The sequence below is a fragment of the Haemorhous mexicanus genome, chromosome 29 (assembly GCF_027477595.1).
Source record: "Haemorhous mexicanus isolate bHaeMex1 chromosome 29, bHaeMex1.pri, whole genome shotgun sequence".
Lineage (NCBI taxonomy): Eukaryota > Metazoa > Chordata > Aves > Passeriformes > Fringillidae > Haemorhous > Haemorhous mexicanus.
The window spans coordinates 5,998,068-6,011,084 of record NC_082369.1 but is presented as its reverse complement, the minus strand read 5'-3'; the positions used below and the strand labels follow the sequence as shown (position 1 = coordinate 6,011,084).

General features: G+C 65.1%; 1 protein-coding gene across 1 annotated transcript; it reads left to right on the top strand.

Annotated features, from left to right (window-relative positions):
- Positions 1–3,564: 3,564 nt before the first annotated feature.
- Positions 3,565–9,472, top strand: TMEM59L (transmembrane protein 59 like). The gene is made up of 8 exons (XM_059870007.1): positions 3,565–3,753; positions 4,810–4,915; positions 5,150–5,247; positions 6,501–6,647; positions 6,739–6,844; positions 7,142–7,253; positions 7,374–7,491; positions 7,688–9,472. The coding sequence occupies exons 1-8, from the start codon at positions 3,580–3,582 to the stop codon at positions 7,847–7,849; spliced, it is 1,023 nt and encodes a 340-aa protein (XP_059725990.1). The 5' UTR covers positions 3,565–3,579; the 3' UTR covers positions 7,850–9,472.
- Positions 9,473–13,017: the final 3,545 nt, after the last annotated feature.

The following is a 13,017-nucleotide window of genomic DNA, read 5'->3' as shown; positions in this document are numbered from 1 at the left end:
CAGTGTCCCTCCCCGTGCCCCCATCCGGGGTCTCGGTGGCACTGAGAGCTTTGCAGACCCCCAGACAGGTCACAGACCCCCGGGACAGCAGGTCCTGGTCATGGCGAGGCCACTGTCCCCACGTGTGGCGTGTCGCCAGCTGTGAGGAGAGGGGACACCGTTCCCTGCCAGGAATGGAGCGTGGAGGGTGGCAGGGGACACCCGGGTGGCCCGGGGTGCCCCACGGGCTCAGGGTGGGGGGTGACACTGCGTGGGGCTCCGAGGTGTTGGGCACCAGCAGGGATTGCAGAGATTAAAAAACACAATAAAAATCGAGAGGGGGAGGGAGCCCAAACAATGCCTTTTCCCATCGTCCTGTTTTTTGGAAGCTTCTGAACTGTTTTTGTTGAAATTTCCCAAAAATGTCAGGCTCCGGGAGCCACCCAGCCTGAGAAACTTCAGCCCCAGCGGCCGCAGTCTGGCCGAGTGAATCACGGCTGCCCCGGGGGCTGGCGGCCGCCCGCGATCCCGACCCACCGCCCGCGTCCCCCCGGGAAGCCACCCAGGGACCGCAGCCAGCGCTGGGTGCTGGGGGGAAAAGGAGAAATTCCCCCTCTGGAGCCGGAGCCGGGAGCAGCGGCCACCCCGGCTGCCCACCTGCGCTGCCCAGACCCTTCCCCCATCCGCTTGCTCCAGCGCTGGCCGGGCTGCTCGGCGTGCACCCGGGGTTAGCGGAGCCAGCGCGAGGGGCCATCCCGGGGAGGGGGTGACTCCACCCTGGTGCTGGCAGAGGGGACATGGGTGGCTCTGCGTGGCAGAGGCATCATCAGAAGGTGGCTTGGGGCTGAGCTTGGGGTGCAGGGGGAAGATGGAGGGACAGCGGCAGAAGGAGGGGAGCGTCTGTCCCCACTGGTGTCACCTGGGACATGGTGGCATGTCACCCCAGGTGGCGCAGGGACCTCCCACCTCACAGCAGCACCCGCGGCATGGGGACAGGGTGAGGGGACAGCGGTCCCCAACCCCGGGCAGTGCCAGGGTGGCGTTAGGACCCGTCCGGGAGCAGCCGGAGGTGACCGAGCCGCTCTCCCGCGCTCTGAGTCAGCGGCGGCCGCTCAGAGGCAGCTGTGGTCAGCGCTGCCCTTTGACAGTGACCTTTAAAGCTGCTCCCTCCGGCCCACGAGCCGCCGCACTCACAGGCCCCGGCCGGAGGCAGGATCCAGCCCGGACCCCCCCTCTGACCCCCGGCCCGGGCTCTCGGCGTCAGCGCGGGGGTCCCCCGAGGCCGGGCCGGTCCCGCTGCGCCCCCGGCGTGGCTCCGTTCCCAGGGCCTCTCTGCCCCGCTGCCGTGCAGGATCTGCCCATGGGGCCCAGTCCCTGCCACGAACTCTCTGCTCTGCCCGGGCGGGACGTGGCTCCCCCCAGATGGACGCGGGTGGCCCTGGGGACATCCCCAAACCCGCCCTGAGCATCCTCGGTCCAGCTTCCCACCAGCCGTCACCTTCCCGCCTCCCTCCATCATGTGTCACCAGGGCCCTGAATTAATCTAATTACTTGATTTCCCAGCCAGAGCTCACTCCATAAAATCCTTGGACGCAGACAGCATCTGGCTCAAGGGCCAGGGTGTAAAAAACAAACAAGAAAAAAAACCCCAAACCCCGGGAAAAGCGGGAGGAGAGGCGCAGCGGAGCTGCCTCGACTGCCTGCATCCTTTTAAAGTGACCTGGGGGAAAAATAAAGAGGCAAGAAATGCAAAGAATCCAGCAGGCAGAGTTTGCTTTCTATTCCTCTCAGTCACATTTCCACATCCATGGGTAATTTATAACCCGCTTAACCCCTTCCCTGCCGCCCCTCCCACCCTTTCCCTCCGGAGCATCCTCAGGGTGGCCGCACCTTCCCGCCTCTGTTTGCTTTGGGAAGCACAAACAGTCCCGTGACGGAGTCTGAGCAGCTCTAGAGGAGGGGAAAAAATGTTAAGAGGGTGCTTGAGCACGAGGGATGGGTTCTGCAGGGTTGGGACGTGGAGTGAAGGGTCCCCTGCCCGTGGAAGGGACCGTGGGGACACCCCAGACGATGTGGGGAGAGCCTGAGGCTTCCCGAAAGGCTCCGGGAGAGAAATGTAGGTCAGTAGTGATAAACGCGAAAGGCATCGAGTGTTTCTGGAGAGGGGAGGAGGGAGGGCAGCAAGTATTTGCCAGCTCGGAGGTTTTTGCCCGGGAAAAGCTTTTTTTCCCGTGGAAAGGTGAGCGGGTGGAGAGCGGGCAGGTGCGGCGGGAGCGGTGCCCACCGGCGGAGGCTCCCGGTGCCCCCGGGGGTCCGGGCTGCGGCTCTGCCCCTGCCGCCGGTGGAAGCCCCACCTGCGGTGCCGTGATTTACGGTGACAGCCCCAATCTACCCCATTTTCTCGGCCATTCGTCAGCGGTGCCGGACCCGGGGCCGGGGCTGGCGGGGCTCCAGGAGGGGGAAGGGGAGCGCAGCGCCCTGGCAGCCCCGCCGGCCCGGCCGCAGCTCATTTTCTGCCGGCCCTGCTTTGATTAATAAGATGAATAAACTGGCGGGGCGAGGAGAGGCCCCGCTCCCTGATCTGGGGGGGGCACGGGCTGCGCCCCCCGGCACCCCCAACCCCTCTGTCCCTGCCCCAGGGCACGCAGCACCCCTCAATCCTGAGCTGGGACAGGGAGACCCCCCCCCCCCTTCCCCGCGCCGGGGTCCTGCCATGTGTTCCCCATTAGGGCTGGAGGTTAGCAGAGCCCCCAGCCCTCCCCCTCCTCCTCCCCCCGGGCCCACTTTGGGGTGCTGCCATAAATAAGGGGAGTGGGCAGGGCAGGGGTGAGGAGGGGGGGTGGGGGGTGCCTTTGATGTCCTTTAAAGCCTGGGGAATCACAGCTGTAAATCCGGGGTGTCAGGGAGAGCCCAGCAGTGGCCGGGGGCCCTGAGGAGTGAGGATGAGGATGGGAGGCATGAAGGTGACTTGGGGATCCTGGAGGGACGCAGAGGGTGGCACAGTGGGGTGTGACAGTGGCTGGGGACCCTCCTGAGGGGTTGGTCCATGTGGGTGGCATTGAGGCAGCCCCGTCCCTCTGTGTGACACCAGTGCCAGTGTGACACGGTTCCAGGTCATTACCTCAGTCCCCCTGCTCTCTTGTGTCCCTCTGTGTCAGGGTGACCCCAAGTCCTGTTGTGTCCCTGCACCCTGAACCCTCCTGCATCCTCCAGTGCCTCCCTTAGCCCACGGTCCCCCCACACCCTCTGGTCCCCATAAATCTCCTGGTTCCCACGTCCCCTTTGTCCCCCCGCATCCCCTGGCGTCCATGCATCCCCCATCCCCGTGCACCCCTGGTCCTTGGACCCCCCTTCTCCTGCATCCCGGGGTTCCCCTCACCCCCTGCTGCCTGGGCATCCCCCATCCTCCCGCACCCTTCTCTCATCATCCCCGCCCGGTGCCGGTGCCGGTGCCGGTGGATCTGCGGCAGGCTGCGGCGGCTCCCCCCGCCCCCGGCTCCCCCCGCCCGGCGCACAGCGCGTCACGGCGGGGCCGGCGGCGGCGGTGGCGGCGGTGGGTGCGCTCGGCTCCGCTCCGTTCCGCTCCGCTCCGCGCCCGCCATGGCGGCCCCGGCCCGCCGGCCCCGGGCCCTGCTCGCCCTCGGCCTGGCCCTTCTCGCAGCCGCCGCCGCCGCCGCCGCCGCCGCCGCCACCGACCCCTTCTCGCCGCAGCTGGGAGACACCGGCGGGTGCCGCGGGCAGTGCGGCCGCAGCCTGCAGCGCCGGGCCGCCGCCGTGAGTGCAGGGCACCGGGGCATCGGGGGGGCAACGGGGGCGTGGGGAGCATCAACGGCATTGGGGGTACCAGGAGCATCGGGGCACTGGGGGCACTGGGGGGACTGGGGGGCACCAGGGGCATGGGGAGCAGCAATGGCATTGGGGGTACCAGGAGCATTGGGGCACTGGGGGGACTGGGGGGACTGGGGGGGCATCAGGGGGGTGGGGAGCATCAGTGGCATTGGGGGTTCCAGGAGCATCGGAACACTGGGGGGACTGGGGGGACTGGGGGGACTGGGGGGCACCAGGAGCATGGGGAGCATCAATGGCATTGGGGGTACCAGGAGCAACAGGGCACTGGGGACACTGGGGGAACTGGGGGGCACCACGGGGATGGGGAGCATCAATGGCATTGGGAGTTCCAGGAGCATCGGGACACTGGGGGCACTGGGGGCACTGGGGAGACTGGGGGGCACCAGGGGCATGGGGAGCATCAGGGGCATGGGGGTCAGTGGGGTACTGGGAGCACGGGGAGCACCAGGAATGCCTGGCACACTGGGAGTACCAGGAGCAGCGGGGGCACCAGGGGGAACACCAGAGGCACTGGGAGCACTGGAGGGGACCGGGGGGCAGCAGAGGCAGCAGGGCCACCAGGAGCAGTGGGGACAGTGACCCCCGTGTAGGCTCTGTGTGCCCCCCACACGCCCTCAGTGTGTGCCCGGCCCCCCAAATCGCTACCCCTCCCCCAGAGCAGTGCACCCCCACCTCCTGCCAGCCCATGCCAGGGCCTGGCTGGTGTCAACAGAGATAGGGGGACACTCCACGCCCTCCACACCCTCCACGAGGACTTGGCCCCGTGCAGACCCACCCTGGGGGGCCCCCGGGGGGCTTTGGGGAGCTCTCCCTGCTCTGGGAACGCCAGCTTTGGGGTGCCAGCCCTCAGCACGGTCCGGGGCGGGGGCGGCGCTGCCCGGTGCCCCCCAGCTGGATGCGGGGGGCCGAGGGGGGGGTGTCCGGCTCAGCCACCGGGCTGAGCCCGGTGCCAGCTCCACGCTCTCCTCCTCCTCGCCGCAGGATGCTGTTCTCAACGCCTGTTACCGGGGCTGCCGGCTGTTCTCCATCTGTCACTTCGTGGATGCGAGCGCCGAGCTCAACACGACCAGAGCCGAGTGCGAAGCAGGTGAGAGGAGCCGATGGCCGAGCGGCCCCCGCTCCCCCAACGCCGTCCCGGGGGGATCCCCACATCCCACCGGGAGCAGCGCGATCCCGACACCCGACACCCTCCGGAGCGTCCCGCCCCGCTCAGCCCCGCAGCCAGCGGGGGCGGGTTGACCGGCCCTGGGTGGCACTGGGGAGGGGCACGGGGGTCCCAGGGATTGGGCAGCCCCCAACCCTGACCCCTCCTCTCCCCCAGCCTGTGCCGAAGCCTACGGCAACGCAGAGGAGCAGTTTGGGTGCGTGACCGGGTGCCGCAAGCAGCTGCCCGAGGTGGAGGAGAGCAGGAAGGAGAAGGTGAAGGGAGATGGGGAAATCCTTCCTTGAACAGGAGCTCAGCACAGTCCCTCCCCTCCCTCGGGATGGGGGACACCCCACATGTGCAGCCCATCCATCCATGGACCCATCCATGGACCCATCCATGGATCCATCCATCCATCCATCCATCCATCCATCCATCCATCCATCCATCCATCCATCCATCCATCCATCCATCCCTCCATCCTCCAGATGTGCCAGGCTGATCCTAGCCACCACTGGTTGCTTTGTCACAAGTTAAAAAGCAAATTAACTGGGCTGGGCATAGCCTGGGCCAGGCAGGGAGACCTCAGGGAATTCCCAGGCTGAGAGGGGATTGTAGCAGATTCCCCCAGTTTTGATTTGTTATCCTTCCCAGCAATCAGCAACGTTTTCCCCTCCTTCATTTAATTAATTCAGCTTTTGCCCAATTAATTAAATTAGACTTTGGCCCAAGGAAGAGGCTCTTGGCTCCGTGCACGTGCAGGCAAAGATGAATTCGCGCCGTAAAAAGAGTGAAAAGCTCCTTTGAACTCCCCTCCTTTGCAGCCCGGTTTTAAGACCTCCCCAGTGCTTGATCCCATTTCCCAACCTCTCCATCCCATTTCCCAACCTTCCCATCCCTCTCCAAGGCCAGGGATGAGCATCTGGGGGTGGCTGGGGGTGACAGGCAGGGCCCTCACCCCCTCCACCCACCCAAAGCATTTTTCCTCAGGTTCCCAGACGAGCAGGCAAAGCAGATTTAGCATAATAATTAGATACAGAATCTGACCTATTTATTTCCTGTTTGCTGGTTTGACCGTGCAAGGGGCTGTCGGAAAATGTTCGGAGCCAGTGGCAGGGAGCAGCCAAGCGGATTCCAGCAGGGATGCTTTAAAAATAACAAACTGCCGAGACGGCCAAGAATCCAGGGCACTGAGAGGCTGCCAGGAGAGCAACGCCCTCGGCACCGCGGCCGCTCCGCTCCCATTGTCTCCGGCAGAGGAGGGTGATCCCACCCCAAAGGGACGGTCCTGGGGCTGGGGGACGGCCCCAAAGCCGGGTGGTGCCCCCAGGGATCACAGCCCTCGCTTGGTGACCCTCCTGGGACTGGAGCACAGCCCTGGCACATCACTTTCCATGCCTGGGAGAGGCAGGTTAAGCCCCGAGCTGAGCACCCGGCTCAACCCAGCCACGACCTCGGGGTGGGATGTTCCCTGCCAGGGTGGGTGACAAGGGGACAGCAGTGAGGTGATGTCCCCGCTCCTTTGCAGAGCCTGGAGCTGAAAGCACCCTCGTTTTCCATGTTGGATTTGGTCTCCACCTTCTGCAATGACATCGTCAGCTCTGCCCAGAGCTTCATCTCCTCCACCTGGACCTTCTACCTGCAGGCGGACGATGGCAAAGTCGTGGTGTTTCAGGTGGGGGTGTCCCCAGGACCCTCTCTGTGGGTGCCCGGTGGGGTGGGGACCTCCTTCCTCACTGCCTTCTCCTCTTCCCCTGCTGACCCAGTCCCAGCCTGAGATGGAGTATCCAGCAGCCGAGGCCCTGGAGATCCAGCCAGCACAGCCGGGATCGGGATCGGGATCCAGCCCTGGTGTCCCCCAGCCCCACACAGGTGTGGGGGCGTCTGGGCTGCTGGGAGGGGGCTGGGAGCCTCTGAGCCCTCCTGGCTCCCTTCCGAGTCCACCAGAGCTGAACAAATTTCCCGTTTCTCGGGTCTGATCAGCTTCCCACACCCCCACCCTCGCTGGGGGGGCTCTGGATGGGGCCCTGCTGGGATCCTCTGTGCCCCCTTAGCTGGCAGAGGGTCCCAGGGAGAGAGCGGGACCCCCACCATTCTGGCAAGGGGATTGGAGAGGGGAGGGTGTGTCCTCATGGGCACCCATGTTCAGCATTTCCTCTCCCCTCCCAGGCCCCCGGGCAAAGGGGGACAAGCCCCCCGTGAAGGAGCAGCGGGGCAAAGCCAAGGCGCATCCCCCGGAGCCCCCGCAGCAGGAGCACGACTTCCTCGGCTGCATGTCCAAGTAGGTGGTCTGGGACCTGCTGCACGTGGCAGAGCAGATCCCCCCCAACCCCAATTCCCAGCCCGTGCCCTGCCATAAACTCGTCCCTCCTCTTTGGCGGGGGGTGGTGGGGTGCTACAGGCGCTCGGGCCTTCCTCGCTGGATCCTGGCCGCCTGCCTCTTCCTCTCCATCATGGTGATGCTGTGGCTCAGCTGTGCCAGCCTGGTGACCGCCCCCGAGCAGCACGTCAAGACCCAGGTACGGGGTGAGCGCAGCCCCCAGGGTGTCAGGGACACCTGGCATGGCTGGATGGGCATTGCTGTGCCCTCTTGGTGGTCCCCAGTCGCTGCGTGGGGTGTGAGGTGCACCCACAGCCAACCCCGTGGTGTCCCCCAAGCTGGGGGTGAGCTGCACCCCGTTCTGGGCTGCACTGTTGGCTCTGCCTCTCTTCCAGCCTCTGAGCATCAACGGGGACAAGGAGTACCTGGAGGACCTGGACGGCCCCGGCGCCTTCCCGCTGCCGCCCGTCATCACCGTCACCCTGTGCCCTGCGCACGGCGGGGAGGACGCGGGGCCGCTGCCTCTCAAGGTCGATCTGGACAAGACCATCCTGTAGCGCTCCCGCCCCTTCCCATCGCCTCCACCTCCCTCTCACCGTCCCCACGGCATCGCCCCCGATCCCGCTCGGCTCCCCCCAGCTCCCGCAGGGGCACCTCTGGCTCCGGCCGGGTCCCGCTCTCCTCCCCGGGCACGGCCGCCGTGGGGGCGGCTCCAGGAGCCGGGCAGCGGCTCTGCCTCCCCCAGGGATGTGCTGTGAGCTGGGATCCTGGCTTGCAGAGCCGAGAGGGGAGCTGCCAGAGCGGGGAGGCCGGAGGGAGCCCGGCCCCGGAGAGGGACTCTCTGTCTCCTCCCGCCCGGAGCCGCCGGGGCCCCGCAGCCCTCCGGGCATGGGTCCAGCGCTGGGCAGGAGGGAGCCGGCTGCGGTGGGGGATGGAGAGTGTCTGCAGCCTTCTGAGCTTTGGCTCGGCACATCCCCGGCCTCCCACCTTGGGCTGAGCCTCCGAGGCGCCGGCCCCGGCCCTGGGAACTCCCTTCCGCCGGCCGGAGCCGATTGCCTCGGGGAGCCGAAACGTGGCGAATGGATTTGGTGTTGGCAGCCGGAGACGGGAGCGGATCCCGCCGCCTCCGTGCCCACGCGAGCACCCAGCCAGCCCCTTTCCCGGAGCTGTGGAGGGGCCCTGGCATGGCTCCTTCCCCTCCCTGCTCTGTGATGCCCTTGGGGGAGCTGGCCCTGGTGCCAACAAGTTGCTGGTGGGACCAAGCAGGGGATGAGGCGGCGTTTCCCTGACTTCAAGCTAGGACAGGAGGTGGGAGCTGCTGGGACGGCTCCATCCTGGGCTCGGCATCCTGTAGGGATGGCTCCATCCTGGGCTCAGCATCCCTGCCCCATGCTGGGAGCAGCCTGCGGGGCTGTAGCTGACGGCAGGACCCAGTCTCTGTGTCCCTGGGCTCCCAGTGCTGCCCTCAAAGTGGGCAGTGGGACCAAGCACGGCTCCCCTCAGCTCACCCTGGCACAGCCCCTGGGCATGGAGGTTTCTCCCCGCTCCCCATCTCCCCACCATTCTCCACCACTCGATTTCATGCATCGTTCCGTGGTTTGATTTGCACCGGCATGCGGCTCCTCGGCCCCCGGCGCCCCACGGGGACACCCCTGTGCCGGGAGGGTGTCGGTCCCGCCACCCCCGTGTCACCTAACACGTCTGTACAGATTAACTTATTACCCCCGACCCCCTCCCCTGGGTTTTTGGGCTCTCTCCGCGGGCCGGCGGCTCCCGGGGGCCGTGGTGTGGTGGGACCGGGGGCTCTCATCCCCGTCCCCACCGGTTTTGTGCTGCTCCGTGTCACTTCCACCCATCCAACATATCTGGGTTTGGGGAACCGGGTTGGGGGGAGGCGTGGGAGGGGGGGGGGTCTCGTGTCCGTTTTGGGGTCCACTTTTCGTTGTTGCTTTCCGGCTGCGTGTGAAGCTCGGTGCAGTCTGTGATGTTCCGGCCGCGGCAGCTCCCCCGATCCCCGGGCAGGAGCTCCGGGGACAGCGCGGCCGCGGAGCCCTCCCAGCCCCGGAGCCCTCCCGGCCCCGGAGCCCTCCCGGCCATGTGGAGCCCTCCCGGCCTCGCCTCCGAAGGGCAAACCCAGCCCTGAGCTGGGAGGGGGAATAGAATAAAAGGTTTGTACCAGAGCTGGGAGAGTCGGTGGCTTCGTGGGGTGCTGGTCCCGGGATGGGAGTGGGTTTGATCCCCCCACATGGGGCCGGCAGGAGGGCACGGGGCTGTTCCCGTTCTGGAAACTGAGCCGGGATGAAACCTCTGGCAAAGCAGAGAGAAATCCCTGCTGGGCTGTTTGGCATGGGCACGGAACAAAGCTCCTCTCTGCTGCTGGGTTGAGAGATTCAGCATCAAGAGTAGGAGGAGATGTTGTGGGGAACCCCCCAAACCATCCCCCTGCGAGCTGCAAGGAGGGGAAAGCCGGGATGCAGCATCAGGGAGGGCTCCGTGCACGTGGAAGGGTTGGGAAACGAGGGCTTTTCCCACTGAAAACCACCCGTGGACACCATTTTGGGGAGGGAAAGCGTCAATGGGGCCACGCTGGTGTCACGCACGGGTGTCACACACCAGCACACACGCAGCACCCGGAGGGGGCCTGGCATGTCCCACCTTTCCTTTCCCCCGGCGTGTGTTTGTCCTGGCGCTGCGCCCACGGCACAGCCGAGCTCTCCCGGTGCCAGGCACGGCAGGGCAGCTCACGCGAGGGGCTGGAGCCTCGTCTGCAGCACTTCAGTAGCACAGCAGGGTCCCGAGCTCGGAGCCAGCGGCTCCCCCGAGGAGCCCCCGTTTGCCGCGGGATGCAGAGGTGCCGGGGATGGATGCCGGCGTGCTTGGCAGGAGTTGCAGCCAAAGAAAGATCTCCAAAGGCCTGGTCTGCTCCCTGCCAGCAGCCTCCGCTGCCGGAGCACGTCCCCTGCCTGCCTCTCCCTGGGGGGTGCGATGTCACCCCCTCCCCAGTGCTGGGGAGGAGGGGAGTGGGGCTCGGCGCTCGCACGATGGGGACAGGAGGGGGTTTTCCCTAAATGGAGCGCACAGGGATGGCGTTCCCAGCTGTGTGGGAGGATGCTCTGGGCAGCCTTGGCCCTGTGGGGCTGGCATGGGAGGCACAGTGGGTGCCATGGCCACGTTTCCCAGCTCACAATGGGATTTGGGGGCTTGCACGGTGTCCTCGGCAGTGCCTCAGGGTGGGAGGGCAGGAAAAGAGGGAAGGGCTGGGAGATGTAGCCCAGCATGGAACAGCTTTTGAGGTGGGCACGATGTGATGACTCAGGGCTAAAAACCCCCTGGCCAGGCCCAGGCCAGCCCTCAGGGGGTGTCTTTGTGCTGAATTTTCACAGGGGCTGGTGCTGGGGGAAGTGGGAAGGCCCCAGATCGGGGCAGACAGCTGGCAAACCCAGCCCAGGGCAGGCAGCAGCTCCAAGTGTGTCCCCTCCTGGGATGGGAGCCTGGCTGCAGACCGTGGACAAGCTCCTCGTCTTTAAACTGGAGTCAGATTCCTCACTGCTGGCTCGGGGTGCAGGAAACCGTGCCCAGGAGCAGGTGAGGAGGGACCCCACTCTAACAAGAAGGAGACGCATGAAATCCGCTGGTTCCACTCCCCCCAGCAGGCAGCCGGGGGCTTTTCCACCCGACGCCTTTTCCTTCTCTCTCCCTCTTCCGTTTGTTCACAGGGGAAGGGAAATTCCTGGTGTGTGGCCCCATCAGCCATGGGCAGGCCAGGCTGTGAGGAGTCACCCTCCAGCCCGTGGTGGTGGTGAGGGCATGGGGGCATCCTGAGCCCACGGTGGGTCACGTCCTTGGGGTGAGCATTTGTGTTCCCACGTCCACATCCATGTGTCCATCTCTGTGTCCTTGTGTCCATCCTCACGTCCTCGTGTCCACCCTCCCATCCTCATGCTCATCCTGATGTCCTTGTGTCCACACTCACCTTTATGTCCATGTGTCCACGCTCACCCCCTCATGTCCACACTCACCTCCATGTGTCCACATGTCCAGACACAGCTCCACAACTAATCCCAGATGTGTCTGTGGCAAGTAGCCTCAAAAAGTGGGGAAAATCCAGCAAGTTTCCCCCTACACTTCCACCACAGACCCCTGTGGCATCTCCCCCTTGGCTGTGGCTCAGTCTTGGTGCCAGCAGTGGGTGCTGAGGGTTGTGGGAGTCTCACCAGCTGTAATCAGGGTCAACACCCCCCTGGCTGCTCTTGGTGGCTGCATTGGGCTGCTGTTGTCCCCTCCAGAAAATCTCAGCTGCTGGGAGCTGGCCTGGCTCCACCAGGCTCACACAATGCCTGGAGGAGCTGGGCCAGGCACGGATTTTCCTCCCCTCCTGCCATCTGCTCCCAAGCGTGCTTTTGTCCCCGTTTCTCACCCCGTTCCCCTCAGGAGCACTCGCAGCTCCTCGTCCAGAGCCCTGGGCCTGTCCCTCCAGGATGTCTCTGCTTGGGGACAGCACTGGGGTCCTTGGGATACCTCAGAGGAACCCCAGGATTGGGTCAGCAGGGAGGAGAAGTCCATGTGCCAATCCCCCTTTTGATGATTTGGGACCAATGATCCCCTTCCCACTCCATCCCAGGGGGATTCTGCAGGACACCAAGAGGTCGGGGCAGGTTTCTTATTCCTGCCTTGCAGGAAGAAGGAGGTGATGATTCTCATTCTTCCTTGAGAGTCCCCAGCCTGGGTGAAGCAGCAGGTTTGGAGCTGCAGGGCTCCTGGAGGTGATGGAAGCAGAGCCTGGGCTTCTCTCTCAGGTGGGAGAGGATCTTTTCCAGCAGCTCCAGCTCCTGTCCCTGCTCCTGGCCCAGCTCCTGCCAGCACAAAGCTGCGATCCCGAATTCCTGACCAACACTCAGAGCTGTAAATTCACTTTTAACCCCAATGGAGATAAATCCCCATCCAGGGATGGAGCAAGGATGAGGAGGTGAGATGGGGAGCTGAACAAGGGCTCAAAGCACCTTCCTGACCCCACATGTGGAGCGTAGCTCTTTCCCTCACAAATTCTCCTTTGAATCGTGCCTGGAGCCACCACAGAGCCCTCCAGGCCTTCAAAGATGGAAACCCCATGGAGCTGCTGGAGCTGGGCAGGGCAGCACCGTGCCAGAGATGGAAAAACACATCCATGGGTCTCCTCTGCCTGTCCTCCTCCCTACGACCCACCCCACCGAGCCGGAGCCACGGGTGATTCAACAACAACAAAACCAAAGGAAAAACAATCTCCTGGTGCTAATGGGATTGGTTCTGTCCCTACCACGCACATTCCAGCCCGGCTCGAGGGACCCTCGGGGGGCGGAGGGGGATAATGAAGCCAAATTATTCCTCGTCTTCAAATGTCAGAGCTGAGCGCGGTGCCGCCGGCCGGGCCGGGGCAGCTGCTGGGCCCTGGCGCTGCCTGGGGAAGGGGAGCACCCTCGGAGCACAGCCAGGACAGGCATTTTCCAGTCCCTGGCCTCCATTATTACTGCTTGGAACGCTGGGCTGAGAGGGGCTTCGCTCCCCGCTCGCTCCTGTGTTCTCCTGCCAGGTGAGGAGAGCAGCCAAGCTGGGTTTTGACTGGGTGGGTGGGAACCAGGCTCCCCACGGGCTGGGGTGGTGCTGCAGCACCTGGAGCCACCCCTGCTTTGGGGGGTGACACGTCTTGGACATGGAAGGGACCTGCAGGATGGTGGCCTCACCCCGGTGC